This window comes from Hirundo rustica, chromosome 5, assembly GCF_015227805.2.
Source record: "Hirundo rustica isolate bHirRus1 chromosome 5, bHirRus1.pri.v3, whole genome shotgun sequence".
In the NCBI taxonomy this organism is placed as follows: Eukaryota; Metazoa; Chordata; class Aves; order Passeriformes; family Hirundinidae; genus Hirundo; species Hirundo rustica.
Window position 1 is genome coordinate 14,890,304 of NC_053454.1, and position 21,630 is coordinate 14,911,933.

The window sequence follows — 21,630 nt, forward strand, 5'->3', positions numbered from 1 at the left end:
TTAGGATAAGAAATGGGATCACAGGCTCTGTCTTGAGTCTACCATGTCATTTCAAACACGAAATGAAAAGCCCACGCAGCAGCCCGGGGCAGGGGAGGGAAGGGCGCAGCAGTGAGGAGACTGCGTGTCCAGCTGCTCTCCATCTCAACCACTTCCTCGAGCTGGCCCATTTTGGGCATTTCTTTTATGAATAAATAAGTGAATAAATAAAATCAGCTAGCTGTGTCTGTTGTTCACCCTAACCACAGTAGGGTGGATTGATAGCTTGTAGACGAGGGTTTTGAGGAGATATGGAGAAAGTGTCCTTGGAGATTAATTCAAGGACAGCTCTCTAAGGAGTCTGTTGCCCATTTTTCAAGCATTCCTGTGTTTATTTACTGAAACAACAGGAGTAATATGACATTATAAATCTTTTAAAAATTGAAATAGTAGTGCCACTCTTGAAAGATTAATAATAAGGAACGCCTTTTAGAGTGTTCTCAGGGAGATGTAATATGAATGATTAGTGCTCTTGAACATTAGAATTACAGTGTATAATTGTAATGTTATAGCAGTTATATAGAAGCCAGAGTTACCTTAAAGGAATACACTGTGAATTTAATTATTTACATGGAAAAATCAGGGCTGATATAGTCACTGAATGATAAAACTACAGTTTTCTACATTCTGAAAGTGTTACGAAAGAGCAGCATGGCAATCTGTGTTTGTTATTTAGCTAGTTTTAACTTCTGTAGTGCTCTGGAACTTGGAGTGTCTTTTAGGCTATCTTCCTGCAAGGAGTACCACAGGTGCCAAAGTTCACTGAACAAGGATTTTGCTTGCAGGAGCATGGGCCCGGGTCAGGGCCAAGGCTGGCTCCTGGGGCAGGGAGGGAGCTGTCTTTCCCCAAGAACCAAGTGGCCACACAGGGTGCTTTGCCTTGTATTCCTTCTGCAGTGGTGGTTACAAACCTGCTTGGTAGGATCACATCCAGCAAAAGCACAATTAAAAAAAAATATATATATGCTAAGAAGACACATTTCCCTAGGCTGTCTTCTGGGTATACATACAGCCACTCAGAAAAAACCTAGGAGTTCTTCAGCTGCTTTACAATGTCAGCAATATTGAAAGCAGAGTTCCAGGGAAGAACAAAAGACCACTCCCCTGCACAAAAGGCAGGATTGTGTAGATTCAGCATCTCTCTGCCAACAGTTCTTCCTGTGTTTGCCACTCTCAGGGTGCACCTTGCAGGGCTTCCCAGGTGCCTGGGTGTGTGTGCTCGTGCCTCAGTCCTCCAGCTCAGCCGAGGCAGGGGCTTTGCAGGCTGAGCTGTGCTCCACGCCAGGGGTTTCGCTGGCACTCGTGAACAATTGATACGACAGCAAAGCAATGAAAGGAGGATTTTAAAATCCTCCCATCACCAGTTGAGGGACTCATCATAAAACTATCAGACGGAATTCAGCATAGTGGAAATCCCTGCTCCAATAAACCCTGGCCCTGTAAGGCAAGGGATGCAAAGCTCAGGATGGAGCTTCTCCGGCTGGATGCCCTGCACCCCCACACTTGCTCTCGGCGCTGTAACTCACCTGTGGTGCTGCACATCGTTATTGCCAGAAAGAGAGCATCAAACCAAACTGAGCTGCGAGCGATCCACACCAAACCTAAAGGCTTTCCCCTTAGCTGGAAAAAGACTGCAATTCAGTGAAACAATAATTCCAGAATTCCCTGGTGCGTGATCCTGAACACGGGTGTGTGTGTTGTGCACGCAAGGAACATTAAATGCACCGTGTAAGAGCACGTTTGTTAACACAGTTTATTGGCACACTTATTGGCAAAGCATACATAAAATACAGTTGTATCATATAACACACTGACTCACTGTGTCTTTACATGATGAGTTGAACATATTAATATGTAAATGAAGAAAAATTAGTTTCTTTTATAAAGTTTCACATAAATACACCGGAATAAAAAACAAAACAAAAAAGTAAAACAAAAAAGAGGGCTTTACAAAAATATTATACAAGAAATATACTATGAAAAGAAATAACAACAAAGCCAACTCAGATACAATAATAAAAACACAAAAGTTTTAGATTTATTAAGCTGCCCACAAAGTTAATGGATTACATGGCTTTAAAATATCTGGATCGACAGCAATTTTACAAAGCATAAACTCTCATAGGACTGGGTGTCTTTTTCCACATAAAAATATTTCTCATGTCTTTGATGAAAAAAAGACATTTCTTGTTTCAGTATTTTTATTAAATGATGGATAGAGTATCTACTGGCATCAGCTAAATGTAGATTAAAAATGCTGGATCCTTTAAATGATTAACTGATGAAATAAAAGTTAAAGAATGAACAAAAGTTACTTTAAATTACTTTTCCTTAAAAGCTGATCTTTTTCTGAAACAAGAAATTTCAGGTGCAAGTTGAAAAGCAGAAAATATATTACAATTGTAAAAAGTTTTACATAGTTATGTTAATGAGATCCTGAGCACTGATGACTTGCTTAAATATGGCCATTGTTTGATGAGGAAAAAAACAACCCCTTCCAATAAAATGCACTGTCAGAAATTTGCCATGAGATGCTGTTTAATTTTCAATTATTTTGATTGAGGTCAGTGCCAGTATCTAGTTGTATGACAGTACTTCCAAGGAATGTATATGGAAGCTTATACAAGAATTTTCCCTAATGAAAAAAAGTAGGATAGCTTTAGTTTAGAAATAGATACTGTATCATTTGAAAGGTGTTTATTTTAAATTTTATTTTCAAGAATGCTGTGAAACAGTAATTAATAACCCACTGAGGTACATTGCAGTGGGCACTGCTGCAGAATAACCTATTGGGAAGCTTGTGGTGTGGGGTTTTCAGATTTAGTCTCCTGGTTAGCAGGAGGTTTGCTGTTCCATGGGCTGTTATTTCCCAGTGCAGGTGAATTGTTGAAATCTTCTTCATCATCCATGCCATTTGCTGCATCATACTGTGTATTCTCTAATCTAGTGATAAGCCTTTCGTCTTCATCCCCAAATTCGCCTCCCATCAAAGTTGGTTCTCCTACCACCATCACATCCTGTGAACAGCACCCAATATTTGTTATATGGAAACCTTGAGAGAGAAAAAATCAACTTAAAAAAATTATGTTAGAGAATTTGCATCTCTTTAACTTTGTGACATTTGAACAACAGAGTTAAAAGTTCCCACATAGTAGGAACAAGGAGAGAGGCTTACACTTTATTTCTAATTTAATTAAAAACTATAACACATCTCTATAGCCCCATGCTCATGGCTCTGGATCTCAGAAACCCCAGAACTGAAAAGCAGGTAGGCTGAAAAACATGCCTGATTTTAAGCAAATAAACAGGCTGTGAAACTGCCTTTAAACTTCTTGAAATATTTAGCCTTTATCCAGTAAATCCTCCCTGAGCCATTTTCTTTGGAAAGGCACCAGGGTGTATCTCAGTTGGAACTTGGTGATATGCGTATTTTAAAAGTAGTTTAAAAGAAACCACATTTCTTATCCTCAGACTTCTCAAACATGGAGCACAGCACTCTAATAAAGATGGTAACTCTCTTATCCATAGCCAGCCAAGCCCTTTTACGCATCCAATATACTTGACATTCTGCTACTTAATTATGGTAATTAATTTAGGTAAAGTTTTCGATAAAAACAATGTTCACACTGATTTGACAATTTGCATAGCTAATTAAGTCATTAGCAAAAACCTGCTGATTGCCAACAAGCCCTGAATTTACCATCTGTTATTTCATGGTGCCTGTCACCTAACTCCATGTAGGCAACCCTGCCGCCAATCTGTGCAGTAAGAGGACCAATCTGTCCAGCTGGTACCGTAAAAGCAAGATGAAGAGTGCTAATTATAATTACACTGATGAAGCTAGTACTCATCAGAAACTAAAGCATGCAAGAAAGAAAGAATTCATCTAATCACTGCTTTAAGTACAAATTGTCCTTCCATGAAAACAAGTAAACCGCCTACTGTACTCCAGAGCATCACAGATTTGCTGCAAAAACCCTAAGCAGCATGGGATAGAAAGGTGCAAACTTGAGATTGGAAAGCAAAGGTGCAAAGCCAGAGAGCTCTCTTGTTCTCTCTGTTCAAGGGAGAGAATCAGGCTGCTGCGCCAACAGCTAAAGAAATACGTGGGATGCATCTTTTCATGCAGCTCAGGTGTCAGGGCATCAGGTAGTGCTTGGTAGAAGTGCAGTAATTCCAGGTGTGTAGCTTTGCTCCTGCTGGTTTAACAAGCCCTTCCAAGAATCCTGGTGAATATCGGATTCATTTTTTAAAGGATCTGTTCCTTCTTATGAATGTTAAAAGCAAACAGAAGACAAATGTTTGCATTTAATAAGGTTTCTTTTTAATCAGGTATCTAGTTCCTTCACCACAAAACAATAAAAATTATTGCCTGCAAGTGTGTATACTATTTCTTGATATCCCTCAGCAAAGGCTGGCACGTTACAAAAGAATGTTTGTGTCACATTTTTAGCCTGTGCTATGTAAAAAATTTGTGAGTATATTGTTACATTATATCTCCTTCACTCTGTCTGTTTTGTTACTCCACATATCCATGAAATATTTGGTTGAAAAATCCTCACACACATCTTTGTGACACAGAGGTTTAAAAGAGAAAGGTGTTCATAAGCAAAAGTTTATTCTAATTTATCCCATCCCTCTAAACAACAGGCAATATATAGTGTGCACTGCTGAACCAGACCTGAACCCGTTGTGTTGCGAGAGCATTAATGATGAAGAGACCTGGCGGAGGACAGCGAGGTGGGTGTGAGAGTGCAGTGTTATATGGCAGGCAAAAAGGACCACAGTGGCTGAAACACAGCCACAGACCGAGGTGGCAACAGCTCCCCTTGCTTGGACATTCTCAAGGACAGGCCTCAAGTTCTCTCTGTTGCCATACCAGCAAGAGGTCAGCGACTCAGATGAGACTTGCACAAGAGCATCCAAAATCACTATGGGGCTCTAACAGCTGGCTGGGGAGGCCACGGGAGAGAATTAAATATGTATTACACCCACCAAATGATTGGGAGGGGAAATACGCTTAACAGCTGCAAGTGCTGAAAGGAAGACAATCACTTTGGGCCAATATGAGGAGATGTAGACTAGGGTACTAAGTTGGCATTAAGCAAACAAAAATGTAATCCCCACTGCTAAGACAATATTCCTGCCCCTGATAACGGCAGGCTGAGGGTTAATGATCCCACTGGAACAGTACTAGTTTTACTGCTCAGGTCACCTAACACTAGGCCAGGAAAAAATCTCAATCTGTGGCAGGAAACATTGGTGCATTAGTGGGGAGATGGTCAACGACCTTGTAAGTATTTCCACCTCTAATTTCTCAGGTTCATTGCAAATATTATTCCTTTCATATAATGACTCCCACTGAGAGAACAGTTTGCACTTGTATTTCCCTCTCTGCTATTGAGTCTCTCTTTCTCTCTCTCTGGGAGTTGAACTACAATTATATTGAGGTTAGTGGAGTTTTCCCTCATTCTATTTAAAAGATAGATATCACAGCATTCGTTACAGGACATCTGACAAAAAAAAAAAATCTTGACAATCTTGCCACTTATAGCTGTATCAGGCAAAAATAGTGTCTCAGGAAGCGCACATGCCGTTTCCTCCCCAGAGGATTCTGCTCCTCAGACTGAAAGCTGAAGACCCCACCAAGTGCACCCCATTGAACCTCCACTCACTAGATCCCGTGCAATGACCACCAACCTCTGAGGAGGACTGGAAGTGACTCCTTTTAGAGCCCCTCAATGCTTCTCCTTAAATTGGCCAGTGGGGGTCACTGCTGTTGAATGACACAAGGCTCCATCCCTCCCAGGGTTGAGGCTGCAGCTCTGGAGTGCTCCTAGCTCCTGCTCATGGAGTGAGAAGCAGAATCCAAGAATTAAACCCTAGTCTCTTGCATGGCAGCACACACTGCTATGGCCTAGTTATGGTAGCACATATTTGACTAAATTAGTTTAAAAAAGATTTAGGCTGTAGTCACTCAATCTTATTAATTTACTCTGTGATTAGAAACAACATTTTTGGTCAAGGAATGTCTCATGATAGTAAAATATGGTTGTAGTGAAGCACTGTAAATAAAGCAGTGGTTGTTTTACATTATGTGATAGAAATGTAGTATTTTATAAAGTAACCACAAAAGCAGCTTTCATGTATATCATACCTTTCATCCTGTAATGACCCTAGTTGCCAACCAAACTTAAATTGATGCATATAAACTTTACACAGAGATCACTTCACACAACACTCAAATGCAAGCACTTCTATTTAACAGACTGGTCATTTCTAGGTTTCATCTTTTTTTTATACCAAGCCTCAAAATTTAGCTCTGCCCTGCCCTGTTAAGTGACTACACTTTTTAACTTGAGATCATCCTGTGTCTAAACAATCTCCTTAGTGAAGTTCAGAGGCAAAAATATCTGGATCTGGCGGGCCATGTAAAATTCCCCATCCCTGAGCCTGCCATCTTTGCTGCTGTTAATACGTAGCCTCGCTCAGTGTGTTACAGTGATCAGTTCGGAGCTCTCTTGTCACAGCCCCAGGGGTAGACAAACAGCGCTTCACAAGCCTGAGGTAATTAAAAATGCCTGGCACTCTCAAGTATATCACTCAAGCACATCTCATCCTCCAAGGACTGCAAGTTGCACTAGTTTTAGCAGCTAGCATACCTCTAGGTGCTAAGTCAAAGGAGAAGAAGGGTTCCTCCTCCTGCTTTCCTTCTTATGGAATTGTGTGAGCGGTAATTGTATTAATAATTGACTTTTTAGCTGCTTGGCTCAAAAATTAATAATGACTGAGAGACCCACTGCTGCCCACACCCATAATGGTCACTTCTTCTATGAGAAGAAACATCAGACTGACGTTGGTATTGAAATGACCTTTAGAAACAGAATGGACATTTTAATTAGGTTTCAGAGTAAACACTTCCCAGAGAAAAATTTTCACGTCTCATCATAATTCTCACTGTTAACTTGTCATTCTGTTCTTGTTTGGAATGTTTTTCCTAAAGCACAAAAACTGAAAACAGAGTTATTCTCTCATCTCACTAGTAAATTCTGAAATGCATGGTTTTGAGACATGGGATAATTTCTGACACTAATCTCTGGCTCTGGAACTGTAGCTCTGGTTCTACAACATCCATTAAAAACCACCTAAACCTACCCCATTTCTGAAACACGTAAGATTGCATTGCTCCCTTCCACATCAGCAGGTTTATTTATGGATTTGGTTTCTGAGGAGCTTACAGAGAGCTACAAAGAGAAAGAGAGATTATTGAGGTATGTAACTTGCTTAAAGAGTGCAAAGAGGTTCTACTTAAGACTCTGGATGTATCAAAGAATGTTTCATTTACTCAGTGGCATGTAGTGATGTTTTATCCTTTTCAGTACATGATATTTCATTGGGTTCATGGTTACAGCATTACAGTCAATGGGATCTTCATTAGTAAATGAAAGCAAAATCCACCTATTAATTTCTGTGGTGATGACTGGGAGCAGCATAGAGCAATGGTTCTTAGAGTTTGTGAGAGTTGTGGATTGCCATTAAGTTCCAAATATATGCAAATGGATCAATGTGCCCTGTTTTAATTAAACTTAACAGAGAGTGATATTTAAGTGACAATAGCTGTATGGGCCCCTTCTGATGACCTTGCTTACATCTGTAATCAACAAATCACAGTATACAAATCACTGCTCTACAGTACAAGAGTTTGGGCTTTCAAGAAAGTTTTATTTGAAACAGAAGAATATGAAAAATGATAAGGAATATTATTTTAGCCAGTAAGAAGGCTTGAAAACTGAGCAGACTTGGGAAAAATATTGCAGATAGCTTCAAATACTGGAGGAAATTATTAGTACTGTGTAAGTGGTAAGACAATGACATGCCCAAATTAGGTAATTAATTTCTTAAAAATTATAGGAAAGCTAACATTAGAAAGGCAGGTTTTCTATGAACCTTGAAGAAGGACTCTTGCCCATCTTTGCTCTTTGTCTAAAGGAAAGTGGAAATTGGTAACTCCACTTTCTGCCCAATGAGCCTTCCAAGGATCAGATGTGATTGAGAACATGAACAGATCCAAGTTTAAATTACTGGCATCTGCTGAGACTGAAGCAGCTGAGCAGACTACAGCTTCTGGGTCTCTGTCTTGTCTGTGTTCTTTATGCACTAAAACAAATCAATGCATCTCTGGGAAGCACTGGCAGTACTGAGCCTGCACTCATGAGAGCCTGAGAAAGAAAACTTCTGGTGAGAAAAACGTTTTTGTATTTGTGCTATTGGACTGACTTCAGCAGCAGTTAGTTCTCCTTCCACCACACTACAGTGTGTTGTCTCAGCAACTATAGGATTTGGGTCAAAAGCATCACTGGACAATCAATGGGCCAACTTAAGAATGAGTTGTGTGCTGCAATCATGGGGCACACTGGCTAACTGTATTGGTGTCAAGAATGTAGGAAATATATAGGAAATATGTAATACATAGAAGAGGTATTAAACAAGGGACTTGGGCCAGAAGAGTAATGTAGAGATATTGAAGACATACTGAAGGTCTGCAATCAACAGAATCACAGAAACCGCTGTTTATCCCACCATCATAAGAGAAAATGGGTACAATAGAGTGCAAGTGACTGTCAAAAGGACAAAGCTTTGTATTTTATTTACCACAGTTGAGAAAGTATAAACAGTGGTTAGAGACAAGAGGATGGACTGAGAGTGAATGTTTTCAAATTCCTGATGAGAGGGAGCACACCCACCCACCAGCAGAGACCCTTCAGATGCTTTTATGGATTGTCATTAGAGATGTATCAGAATGTGTCAGCACTGTGGAAGTGCTGATAAATTAAGGCAACACAAGGAGCACAAATGATACTGATTGATTAGGCTTCAACAACTGAGCTTCAGGATGTAGTGTCAACCTGACCCATGCATGGAAACACAATCAGGTCATTTTGCTTTCTGAGCTTGGCTCTGTATTGTCTGTACTGTCCCTGCCTGGAGAACTGATCAGAAAATAATGCAGATGGAGGAAATGGCACAACCTTCTCCTTCTACTAGTAGAAGAATATCTATGTGACAAGTAACATTCCCGCATTAATCAAGGTTTGCTCAGCCCAAGGTATTTATCTGAAGAGCTGGAAGGGGCTGTGGGGAAAATGACAAAGCCCTGAAGTTTCAAGCCTTGCCATAGCTGATGGTACTTCTGTCTTCTGAACACCATCCTGAACATGGGACATTTGCCTCTCCAGGCATGAAGACCTCAATAAAGAAACAAAAGTTAATAGTGTGAGTGAGAAGCGTGGATGAGGTGTATGGAAGTTCAAAATTTGCCAGAGTGCATGCAGCATTAATGTAGGAGCAAAATGGAATAATTACTAATGTCCTAAATCAAAAAACATCACATAGAACAGAAACTAAGAAAACACTATTTAATCAGAATTCATTTACTATCAAAGTTAAAATAACACAGAAGCATAAAAGAGACAGGAAATTAGATGTGATTGTGGTGGAGAGACTGACTTTTCTGGCAGGGAAGAAATCACTGGAGAAAAAGAGAAAGTTGGAATACAGGACTTCACATTAATCCAGGGTTGATATAGATATGAGCTCATTGTGGGGTTCTCTGGAGAGGAGGATGAGAAAAATGGAACTGAAACTAGCTCTGGTTATTTGAGTCATCTGGATAGAAAATGCAGTGATTCCATTCCTCTTCTCTAATAAGGAGAGGGGAAAAGCTTTTAATACTGAAAGTGAATGAATTCAGTTGTGTGAGGTTTTTTTCTACTGAGCAGGAAAGTCCCATTCACATAAAGCTGAATGGCCAAATGAATATTTTAGTGACTTGAAAATGGCCAAATTGCATTCAAGGATCTCTTGTCTTCTATTACATGTAAGGGAAAGAAAACATTAGCTCCTAAATGATACACTTTAAGGTACAGTTATGGGAAAGAAACAGAAAGCAAGTTACTGCTACCTTCAGCTATCTTCAGAAAGCAATGGCAACAAGGTCCACTTCAAAAAATGCATAATTTTGAAGAAGCGTGGGGGATAACAACTCTTTATTAAACTGAAAAGCGTTGAATAGTTTTACACCAAAATATCCTCCTGCTAAAATTATTTTGAGTTCTGTCTACTCTACAGGGTGGCCAAACCATCAATTCCATCTGCTTTGCTATCTTTGCTGTGGGGAAGATGGGAAGAGCTGTTAGTATGTCAAATCGAACAGCTAAGCATTTTCCCCTTTGCAGATGGAAAGAAAAAGTGTCCTAAAAATGGAACCTGATCCTCCATACAAAAGAGTTTGGACCATTTTGCTACTCTGGTACAGAAAGCAAAGAATATTGAAAAACATTGAGTATGCAACATCCTGAAAGTAAATGAAGGCTAAAAATCCACTCCTCATACCATAATAAACTTCACCAATATGTCTCAGATGCTCAACTATCATCTCCATCAGATGAGCAGCCTTGACTACTTCATCTGTCAGGAGTAGCCTTCAGCACCTGAAGTCACTTTCAATATCAGTGGGAGTGGCAGGTAACTATCAGAGGGCTCAATCACACTCAAACATTCAAGTACACACATCTACCACTGAAGGCAACAAAAGTCCTCTCTCCAGGGAGGAGCAGGCTGAAGAGAGGCAGGGGATCAGATTCTGGTCCTGCTGAACTCTGAGCAGGGTGGAGCTGACAGAAAATGATTCTACTGTCTTTTAAAGTTGGAGACAGCAAGAAACTAGCTGGTTGGTTGGTTTTCCACTTCATAGTGTTTTTTCCTTAAATATGGTTGAATATTGATTCAAAGGTTTTTCTGGCAGACACCATAAGTGGGGCAGAGTGGTGCCTGCCACCAGGAGATCAGGTAGTCAGCCTTCTGACTGCTGTGTGCTGCCAGAAACACACAGAGATGCCTATATTAGGGAAAGAATCTGACTCTGGGGATGGGAGCCAATTTTAATATGACAAGGAGGAAATATGAGTTTAATGTACTGAAGCCCAAAGCTGTAAACTAGTGGATTGCTAAATCAGTTGCTAAACAAAAGTCTTAATTTCATTTCACTAGTGTTAGTCTACTCTGTTGGTTTTTTTGGTTGTTTTTTTTTTTTTTTTTTTTTTTTAAATCTGGATATTCAAGCTTCCCAGGAAGTATCTGATATGCACTAACAAAATGCCTATATTCTTTGTCGGGTTTCAGAGGAGACCTAACCCCTTCCTATCTGCTGATCAAAAATCCAATAAAAATACCTGCATATTATTCCCAGGATATGACTTTATGGTTCCTATAATATCAAATTAATTTCCCAAGCTTTAAAATGCATAAGCTATCTCCTTATTGACTAAGGCACACTTTGCACAATCTGGGGTCTGATTACCCCTATATTGTGACTAAGGCAGTAAATGTGACATTATTAAAGTGCTGATACAGTTGCTACTCTGGAAATGACTTGGTGTCTCCCTATACAATTAGGATATCAACAGTTACAGCTAGCAGAGTGGATAAGCTGAGAGCCACATTCCAGGGGATCTACCCACTGCAGGTGGAGTGACTGGACAAAGAGTAAAGCTCTATAGGTAAGTTAAATCATAAGCTGTTCCTGTTCAGCATCTGAACCTGGCACCAATTAGAGGCAAGGTACTAACACAGAGAGAGCAGTGGCTTCCTCAGGTACAGCTGTCCTGCACCACTGGGACACATCCTCACTTAGCACCTGCCAGGTGGAGTCTGCAAGGCTCATGCTGTCTGAAAACACGAGGCCTAATCTGAGTCCCACTGAAGGACTCCCCCTGACAAAAAGGGGAACTGGCCCAGGCTTTGAAAAAATCACATCTGATCCTCAGGACACTTCTGTTTGAGGGTCCTGCATTAAAGCTGCACTGCAGAACAGCTTCTTCACACCTCTCCACTAATTCCCCACCTTCCACAGCACATTGTGCAAGACTGCCTTTTGCTTGTGATAGTTTTGTCTCAAGAATGCACCTTCTTTACAATGTATGGAAAGAATTAAAGCACCGTAAGTGATTCAGGCCTAAAAGGAAAGTGAGACTTACAGGTACCTGACTTGATAGACTCAGGTTTGCAGCAGCTGACTTTTTCTTGCTGTTGGTACTATTTGCGTTGTTCCCAGCACTACTGTTGGAAGTGCTGCTGGTAGAGTTTTTCCTTTTTCTCCGTTTGGTAGTTGGTTGTCTTGTGGGTTCTGCTGCAATAAAATGGTAAGAAGGAAAGCAAATGGCAGATACTGTAAAGCATGAACTAAAATGATCCATAAGTAGAAGTGCTGGAATATTTTTTCAATTAATTTTAAATTACTAAGTTTAATCGTAGCAGTTGTGTTAGATTTAACATACGAACTGTAGAATGATATTCGGACCCAAACCAATGGAATCTGCTTTCAATTTTTTCTGATGGATTAACAAAGCTTATGGTCCCAGAATTGTCTATAAAGGTATACAAAAGCATTTTACTAATGGGATCGTGATAATGATCATTACGGTCAAAGTGACCGTGGAACCTGCTGAAGGTCACACAGCAAGAAATGGTGCTAAAGCAAAATGCAGCTCTTACTGTGGTGTAGGGTACAGCCCCAAATGACCCAGCTTTCTACCCTGCTGCTGCTATCGATGCAGCAAGCAACAGACAACCACCCTTCGAGTTCCTCCTACATCCTGTGAGGGCTTCAGCCCTAGAACTGCTGCTCCCCAGAAAACCCATCAAGTGTGCTAATGCCATTGCCCTGCAAGCCTGCAAAACTCAGACTGAATCAGGACAATTAACAGCTTTGCTTAAACTGCCAAAGCACAGAGGAGCAATTGTTCTTCTCAAAATTTGGCCTGGGCACCCATGCAAACACTCTTAGATACAAAAACCTTCATAATCTGAAAAAAGAGAGAATTATTATTTTGAGGTGTAAGAGGAAGGAGATTAGGTCCAGGCCTGTAAATAACTTGATATTAGTCTCAAAGACAATTAATTATGAATAGTAGCTGTAATTTCAGAGTCACAGCAGGAAGCAGGATTACATAAACAATGAATTCTAATGGAGCCAGTAGGCATTTCGCATTCCATCTACATATATTTTTGTATTAAATTATATCCTAGTCATAGGGAAGCCATCTCAGTGTGCACATCTATAAATCAATTGTGTCAGACTGAAATCATAAAATATCAGAATAATTTTCAGGCTTGCTTTGGGAGCATTGTTAATTTTTATTACTTTCCTTAAGTAAACTTTCCCATTGCTTCTCTATTAATTTTATTATAAAATAAGTGGAATATTGGAAGTGAAACATACCTGGTGGGGCCACCATTCTCTGCCATTTTTGAAATAAGCAAGTCTTCAAACAGTCTCGAGGACTTAGATTGTAAGTTTTATGTCTTGACATCAGTTCCTGCATTGGCTCCAGTATTACACACAACTGGAAGAAAAAATCAGAATAGAACAATTTCATCCAAGCAAAGCCCCCACTGATCAGTATTTACATAGCTGGAAACTGTATTTTTGGATTTTTTTTACTCTTCTGAAGAGAGCATGTCTTGTACAGTTCAGTTTAATCTGCACTGGGATTGCAAAATCAAAACTTTGAATTGGGAAAACTTTTTTCTTGCTATTTACTCTACAAGGTAATTTTTGGATATATCAGATAAACTTCAACTCTAGTCTTCCAGGCTACAGATATTTCAGAAGACTAGAAATTGTTATGCTTCACTGCCAAAGCTGCAAATCTGCAAAGATTAATAAATAATAAAATGCGCATAGAGGACTATCATTCCCATATAGCAAAATGTGTTCTGACACACTGCACACCACAATGAGAACTTCTTATAACAATCTTTTATTTTGATATTGCATGCAAAATAACCCAGGTAATTTTAGGTGCCTTTTTTTTTTTTTTTTTTTGTTATGTGAGGACTGTACACTCTCTTCCTATCATATGAATGACACATGAGAAAAAAAAGAGAAGCATTTTGTTTTTCTTATCTGCTTCAATGATGAATATGTAAGATAGAGATTTCTGAAAACATGGGATTTCTTTTTTTCAAATAGAGTCATATTTTTTTTCTATCTGTTCACTTAATAATTTAAATTATTGTTCACTGCTTTCTACTCTTGTTGGCACAGCAGATCCAGCAGAAAGAGCACTGTGCTGCTTTCTATTCTCTCCTGTTTATAACCACAGAATCATTTCCAGTCATTAAACTTCACTCGAAGCCGTAGAAGGCTACAAAATTGCACATGTGTAACTGAGGGCTTACTCTTGTTTGCCAGAGCCTTGGTTTTTAGGCACCCTAAACAAGGAGGAAAAAATCGGGCTTGACCTACAGGTTCTACCTGAAATTTGCAGGGCTGGCACACAGGAGGAAATGGGTCCTTATGTGCAAACCGAGCACATATGATAAGGATGTAGATGGCACAGAATAAGCATGGAGCCTGCATGCCACTTTTAGTCACTTTTCAAAGCAGAACTGCATTTAGAAGCAGGGGCAGGTTGGGCTTTTTTTTACCAACAGAAGTAGGGCAACAAGTTGATCAAATTATCAGAAGCTAGAATGGCAACTGAAAAAAGGTGTAACTTAATCAAAGTTCAGTTTTGAATTATTTACTTAATTTTAGGACATTTTGCTGAAGGAGTATCTAGTATTTACTTCATCAGGAGATGTTTTCCCTTCGTTCTTTTACAAATTCTTCTCTCTGGGCTGCAGAGCTGAGCAATGCTTACTCCATTCTCCCCACGTGCATCCTTCTCTCATTCAGATAAATGGAGATGCAAAGTATGCAGGGAAAATAGTTGAAAGGGAGCTGCCATGAGGACTGAGACTAATTCAGCATTTAAATATTATTGTGTATTGGCACTGCTGTTTGATGAGCCTTTCATTAACAGCAGTTAAAACAGAGATAACATAAAGCAGCAGGGAGAATGAAGAGCTTCAGTATAAGAAATTATTTTTTTCCAACTGCAGAAATTGAATTTGCAGTTGCCTCATTGACATTTTTCTCACACAGTTTTTTTACAAATTTTTTTGTAAATAAATATCTACAAGATAATCTAATGGACAGAAAGCTGCTATCAGATAATGTACTCTGGGCTTGGATTTTCATTTAGTTAAATATTCTAACAAAAATTAAGATCATCGGGTCCTAAAATACATGCAGGATCCAGTTTATGCTGTGAAAATGATGTTGTATTTTGAGCTCATATTCAATTAATTCTGAAACCTGCAGGTGCTTGCTCAGGTTTTGTGTGTGTGTGTGTATGTGAGAAAGAAAGAGATTTGTGATCATAATGGACACCGTTGTTTTGACTCTCAAAAGTTCTGGCACAGCTGACTAAGTTTTCTCATTATGAGCTGATTGCAGCAAGATATTTGAAAAAATATCTGTGATAATTCTGAACAAACTAGTTACCCTGGGCAGAGCACTAGACTCACATAGATCTACTGCTGCTGGGACTAAAAATATGTAAATATATATGTAGATTCTTCCAACATTTCCTTAGGGACACTTTAGTCATTATATACTTACTCTTCCCTAGATATTTATTATTGGCAACAAAGAGAATGTTTCTTCTTTATCATCTTGGCAAAGATGTTTGCTATTGTGCTCTCACCATAATGTGCACTGAGAACTATGCCGTCCCTGCTGCCTGTGGATATCTTGACTGCTAATCCTGTATATAATCTCTTTCACTTCACACACAAGACTAAATGGAATACAGACCCAATATGTAGAAATGCTTGACTGATCTCACTTGCATAGAGGAAAAAAAAATCATGGGCACTGTAATGGTATCTGTCCCTACTGTAGGATATGGGAAACTCTCATCTTCTAGATACTCGGGAGCTGTGCCCAGTCACATGAATTCTTCTTCTGGCTTTTGGGGAATTCACAACCATTTTCTTCCTCTAAAGTCTCAAAATTGTGAGGTCGGCTTTGGATACTTGAGTAATAGGAGGGCATTGAACTCTATAGTTTTAAATGCATCTAGCTCATGTGAATTGGGCATAAGTGTAAAATGAACTGGATTAAAAATGATTGATATCAAATCTCACAGTCTTTTTTCAGTGACCTTTGAGACCTACTTGAAATCTAAAGTGACTCAACCTCAAATCCTTGAAAGAGGAAATGATTGTGCTCCAATTATCTTAAGTCCAAGGAACGTGTCAGTGACAATGAGTAGCTTGGGGTGTTGGTTTTTTGTTGGTTTTTTTTTTTTTTCCTTCCCAAAAAAACCCCCCCAGATTAAAAATGTGGGGACATGAAGCATTTAAAAGCTTGATTGGCCAAAACCACCTGCTGTCTTTAACCACTGGTGAGCATGCGACTGCCAGACTGGGTAGACAGAGTGAGTTCTTAAAACAAAGCTAATGAAATGTTTTACACTCCTGCATTCATTGGCATATAGAAGAAGCCTGAGGCTAAAACTGTCTATTCCCCACAGATCATCTAGTCTCCCTCTGTGAGATTTCTTCAAAACATCCATTTTAACATTTTTTCAAGCACGGGATAATACCAAGTAACAAAATATACAAGTTTTTACGACAGTACTATATTAATAATATTTGGAACATCAACAAAACCAATCTCTTCTACAAGCAGTTTCTTCACAGCTTGAAATCAGTCACCCAAGAAAATAGCCTAAAGACTTCAAGAATTTTGTGAGGTGACAATGTATGATTACAGAAATAATTTCTACAGTCCTAGGAGTACAGAACCTTTAATGGCAATGCCTGACAAGACAGATATTTCTGAGTTCCATGCTTAGGCAAGGTGGGATCCATATGCCTGTGCACAGGTGTCTAGTGCCAGCTGAAATACCCTAGATGATGCTGGATCTGATCCACCAGATCACTTGTACTGTCTCAGAAGGACAAAAAGCTCCATTTGGATGTTTCAGGCACTACAATGTGTCTTAATTGTGTGTTGAACAAAGACTAAAGTTCAAAGAAAAAATATTTTCTTCAAACAAAAAATTTGTTTTAGATCTTAAAATTTATTTGGAACAATGTGTATCATAATAGATTATATAGTTTCCCTCTGCAGTACTAAACCCCACTGAAACAACTCCACATTATGCTTAGTAACCCAATATTATTAGAATTAGTTTCTAGCCATCTCATCTGAGCTCATTGTGATGATGTGTGACCATTACTGAGAACCATCACTGTTTCACTGTCAGAGCTGTGAGGTGGAGCCAGCTCTAGGGAAGAACACAGCGCTTCACACTGAGGACCACTGGCATGGGCAGCCTGTAGATGTGCCCGGGGCACACTGGGACCCATGCACACATTTTGGTAATATACAGACTGGCAGTGACTTTCCTGGAGTTCCATGTGGATCCTATGCACAATTCATCAATCAAAGGGTTTGAGTCCAACTTGACAAAATAGTAATGCTATACCCTTGGGGCTCAGGGAAGTGAAAATAGGGAATACAATAGGGCATGTTTGGGATTTTTTGTTTGTTTGGTTTTGTTTTGGTTTTTTTTTTCTTTCTTTTTTTCTTTTCTTTGTCTTAGTACACATCTGGAAGGGGTTTTGTTTGTTTGTTTGTTTGTTTTGTTTTGTTTTGAGGAGACGACTAACATTTACAGGTTTCAAAAACCGGTGTGTTTCAAGAAGGAAGTTGTATGAGGGGATAGAGGTGGCACTGCAGACAGGAGTTAAAGCATTCTGAGAATATGGATCTGCACATAATTTCCTGTAGCACCTCAGTTATCAGCAGAGCCCAAACTGGCCTTCACCAGTGAGGGGTCATATTCAGCTCCGAGATCGGTCCAGTCACACCAAGACTAGTTTTATGAGTTTGGGGTTTTTATTCCGTTCCGAGAACAGACGCTCATTCCGGAAGCACTGACGATCACTAAGAAAGAGCGATGCGAAAGCCCTCTTTTACCTTTCGCACCCCGCCAGCTGAGGCACTCTGTTTGAGCTCGGCTCGGCCGCTGCCCGCGCCGAGCGGCAGGGGGCAGAGCCGCCCCGCCAACAGCTCGGCCTGCGCCAGCCGCGCCGCGGGCCGCGGCCCTCCGCCTTCCGAACGCTCCGTGCGTCTCAAAGAGGAACCGCTGAGCCTCGAGTCCTGCCGTATTTACCTGGTGACACTACATCATCACCCAGCCGGTTTCTTTAAATCAGGAAACATATCTGGTCAGTAAGCCGGGTGGCCAGCAAGTCCCACAGTCTACCAAAATAAGCAAGTTTTAAGTGTCTTCCTATGCCTGCCCATTTTGTGTGTATACATAAAAGTTTCACTAACAACAATTAAAAAAAAAAAAGAATTTTTTTTCTTGTAGATGACACTTACAAATGTTAATGTATAATGTAACATCAGTTTTTCTGAATGAGCTATCGAGGAACCAGGCAGGGATGAGAGTGTTCCCTGAAGTTCTACTGAAATGTAGTTTTAACTCTTCAATGCTTGAAACTTCTCCCGGTCAAATGCCTGTATTAATCACTTGAAAATTACAGGAACTGTTGCATATTCAGAGCGCATGTTGATTTACAGCCCCTCCTAAAAGTAACAACCCCCCCCATTTGAATGGGAGTATTAATCATTGGCTAATATTCAGGTAGGATGTTGACAGTGAAGGTATAGCTGCAATACAATGTGCAGCCTTGAAGAGGTTCAGTGCTTTCTTTTAGAGCTCATTTTTTTCCCCCCACAAAGACTCTGAGTTATTAACCAAGAAATCTCAACACGACATTTTATTTCTATGCTGAAATGCAGTCTTCTGTCTGCACACACTCTCTGTGCTCTAGAGGAAACAACTCCAGTTAATGCTGCAAGAGAAATTCTGTCCCCATTGCATTTCCCTGGGAAAGGTCCCATTTCTTCAGTGGGACAGGATTTCTGAAAAGAACAGAAATGTCTCTGCATATCCACATCACTTTTTCATGCCCATCCACAGGTACGCGTTTCCAGATGTCCACAATATGTTACTGATACACCTGCAGTGAGGAAGAGAATACACACTATGGATATTTTTTCAGGCCCTGTAAAGGAGTTACACCTGGAAGTTTGAGTTCCTGGAGTGGTTTCAAAACCCTGTATGAATGGCCTGGACTCCCAGCAGCATGGCACTGAAACAGGAAAGCATTGCTGCAGTCCTCAATACAGCTCCTTCTCTGGAGTTAGAAATAGAGAAAGCTTTTAGCTGATTTTAAATTTCTCTGCTCATGCTTGTTTTTCAGAATTAATGTAAGTTTCATTCCCCTGCAGAACAGAGGGAGGAATGAAAATTTCCTAGGAACATATTGCTGCTTCTTTCACTGGCCGGCTTGCAATTCACTACTCAAAATAGCATGTGTTTTTTAAGGATCACATGTGAATACAGAACATTTTCATCTTTGTTTTTCATTAAAAACATGGAGATATAAATGAGAAATGTTTGGGGGGGGTTACGAACTAAAAGAAATTACATGCTTTTTTACATAGTTGTTTTCTACAGGGGAATGCTTTGGCTTTGTTTCAAGTTCTTGCCCAGCATGTCAAGTCAAATACAAGTCTCTTCCATCAGTACATTCCAGTGGATCAGCTACATCCATGGTCCTTCCCTGCAAGATAAACTTTAAGCCAAAAGAAGGGGCTTTGAGATTCCCATCACTCAACTTACTCTTCCTGCTACCTGCTTTCCCTTTTTGAAGAGCCACGTGCACTCCTGCTGCGATGTGGAACTAATAAATGTTCATTGTACATCTCATGTAATAACATTCATGCAATACATAAATGTTCAATTTTGACAGAAGTTAGTGTAGCAAGCAGCAAACCCACTAACTGCTTCAACTTCAATTATAAACCCAGTTATTTTAACCTGAATATTCAAAATCCAGTCTGCAGAGGGTCATTTATTTTAGTGAAACCTTAGATGATCTTTGGGACAGAATGAAAAGCCAGCTCTCAAACCCCAATAGCTTAAGTAGTCCAATAGCATAGAGTAATCCCTAGCTTGTTGACTGTGACTACTGTTCTCTACATATTTCCAATTCCTTCTGTGCCAAAGATTTTTTAAATTGGCTGTGTCTAAACAGACTGAATTCCTTGGGTTTGCTACATAGGAAGGAAACAATATGAGTTTTGAAATTCTCAAGCATGTGGGAAACTGCTTGGAAATATTGTATAGGCACGCTTACTGTATTTACTCCTAAATTAAAGACATTTGATTTAAACAGGTAGTAATGAAAAGGTTTCAAAACTGTTACTAAAAATACTTTCTTTAGGCTTTGACTTAAAATCTCATTGAGATAAATGGGATCACACCTCTGAAAGAAATTGTTTTAGACTAGCTCAGGGCTCAGCAAGACAGCACTACATCAGGTTGAACTTGGCTCATATTTTAAGTACATCTCCAAAACCATATGGAGTGGATATTTTGTGTTAGCTTTAAAAAGTACAGGATGAGTTTCTGCAGCACAATACCATAGCAAAAGCAGATTCTGGGATAAATTCCATAACCTGAGATTTACAGGGTCTGGGATATACTTGATAGCCACCACTCAGGAGAAGGCTCCCTGTTTTGTGACACCATGCTGAGTCAAGAAATATTTGTATTTGCAATCACCTCAGAAGCTAGGAATTAGAATTTCCAGCTTCACATTTGCAACATTAGTGATCATTTGCATCTACAGCTTATTATTAATACAATGACAGAGATATACATATATTTTACAAAATACTAAGCCCCCTGTTCTAAAGAGATTCCCATCTTTACTAGATAATAGGTAAAGTACTAAGCCAGGAATAATTTGACAATAGACAGGTATGCACATAAAAAACAACAATTTCATGCTCTGATCTACAAGTCCCTTGAGGACTGCTGATATATATTTAAATGGTTCTCACATGCTGACACTTGAAAATGTGGCTGTTTTCCCTGCTGCAATTATAACCAAACAAAATGTCCTTAATTTCATTGATAATTTGGTTATTTAGGAAACAGTCCTGCCACAAGGCTCCTGGCGTTCACTGTTCCTTTTGTGTGTGTTGCCAACCCGGGAGGACGCAGCGGGATGACACACAACTGCTGGAGCTCCATGTGGATTCACTAGCAAATACTCAGCACTCAGTAATGTTTATTCATCCTATGCTATGCCCTGAATGCCAGTCTAGGACTCTCCAGTTTCTCACTAACACCCAGAGGTAGCGAATGATTTCTCAATAATGCAGTATTCAGCTGCTCAATTGCTCCCAAGCTACATAGCTCATCATGTTTTTACACTGTTCTGTATCTGCAGTCATTTCAATGCCCAGCAACAGTGATAATGGAAAGAAGCAGCATTCATTTCAGGTAAGACTAAGCTTAAAAACCATGTTTTTTCAGGCAAATAACTATGAGTGGATATGAAACAGATCTTAGCACAGCCATCACCAGCATTGCAGTAAATTCTAGTAAGAGTGTTGTGCCCCAATCTAATTTCTCCTTCCCTCCTTTTTTTTTTTTTTTTTTTCTTCTTTTCCCCTCCTTTACATATCAGCTAGATAACAACTTCCACCATTGTCCTCTCCTCCATGCACTCTGGAGCAATTCAGCTGACTATGGAAACTTTGTTAGCTCTTGTGGCTCTTAATTCTGCCTTTCCTTGTGGTGGCACCATGACACCATCAAAACTGTG

The 21,630-nt window shown here is 39.7% G+C and overlaps 1 protein-coding gene across 11 annotated transcripts in view; it reads right to left on the minus strand.

The window, feature by feature from the left end:
* Positions 1 to 1,778: 1,778 nt before the first annotated feature.
* Positions 1,779 to 21,630, minus strand: part of LDB2 (LIM domain binding 2) — a 374,702-nt gene continuing 354,850 nt past the window's right edge. For 4 of the 11 annotated variants that reach the window (XM_040064762.1, XM_040064764.1, XM_040064758.2 and 1 more), the window contains 3 exons: positions 13,319 to 13,442; positions 12,075 to 12,226; positions 1,779 to 3,056 (listed from right to left, as the gene is read on the minus strand). In XM_040064762.1, coding sequence (XP_039920696.1) covers positions 2,826 to 3,056; positions 12,075 to 12,226; positions 13,319 to 13,442 — 507 coding nt within the window. In that variant the 3' untranslated portion in view covers positions 1,779 to 2,825. Of the gene's footprint in view, positions 3,092 to 5,735; positions 5,883 to 12,074; positions 12,227 to 13,318; positions 13,443 to 21,630 lie in introns of those variants that run through there. The other 7 variants (XM_040064759.1, XM_040064761.2, XM_040064760.2 and 4 more) reach the window with 7 other exon arrangements.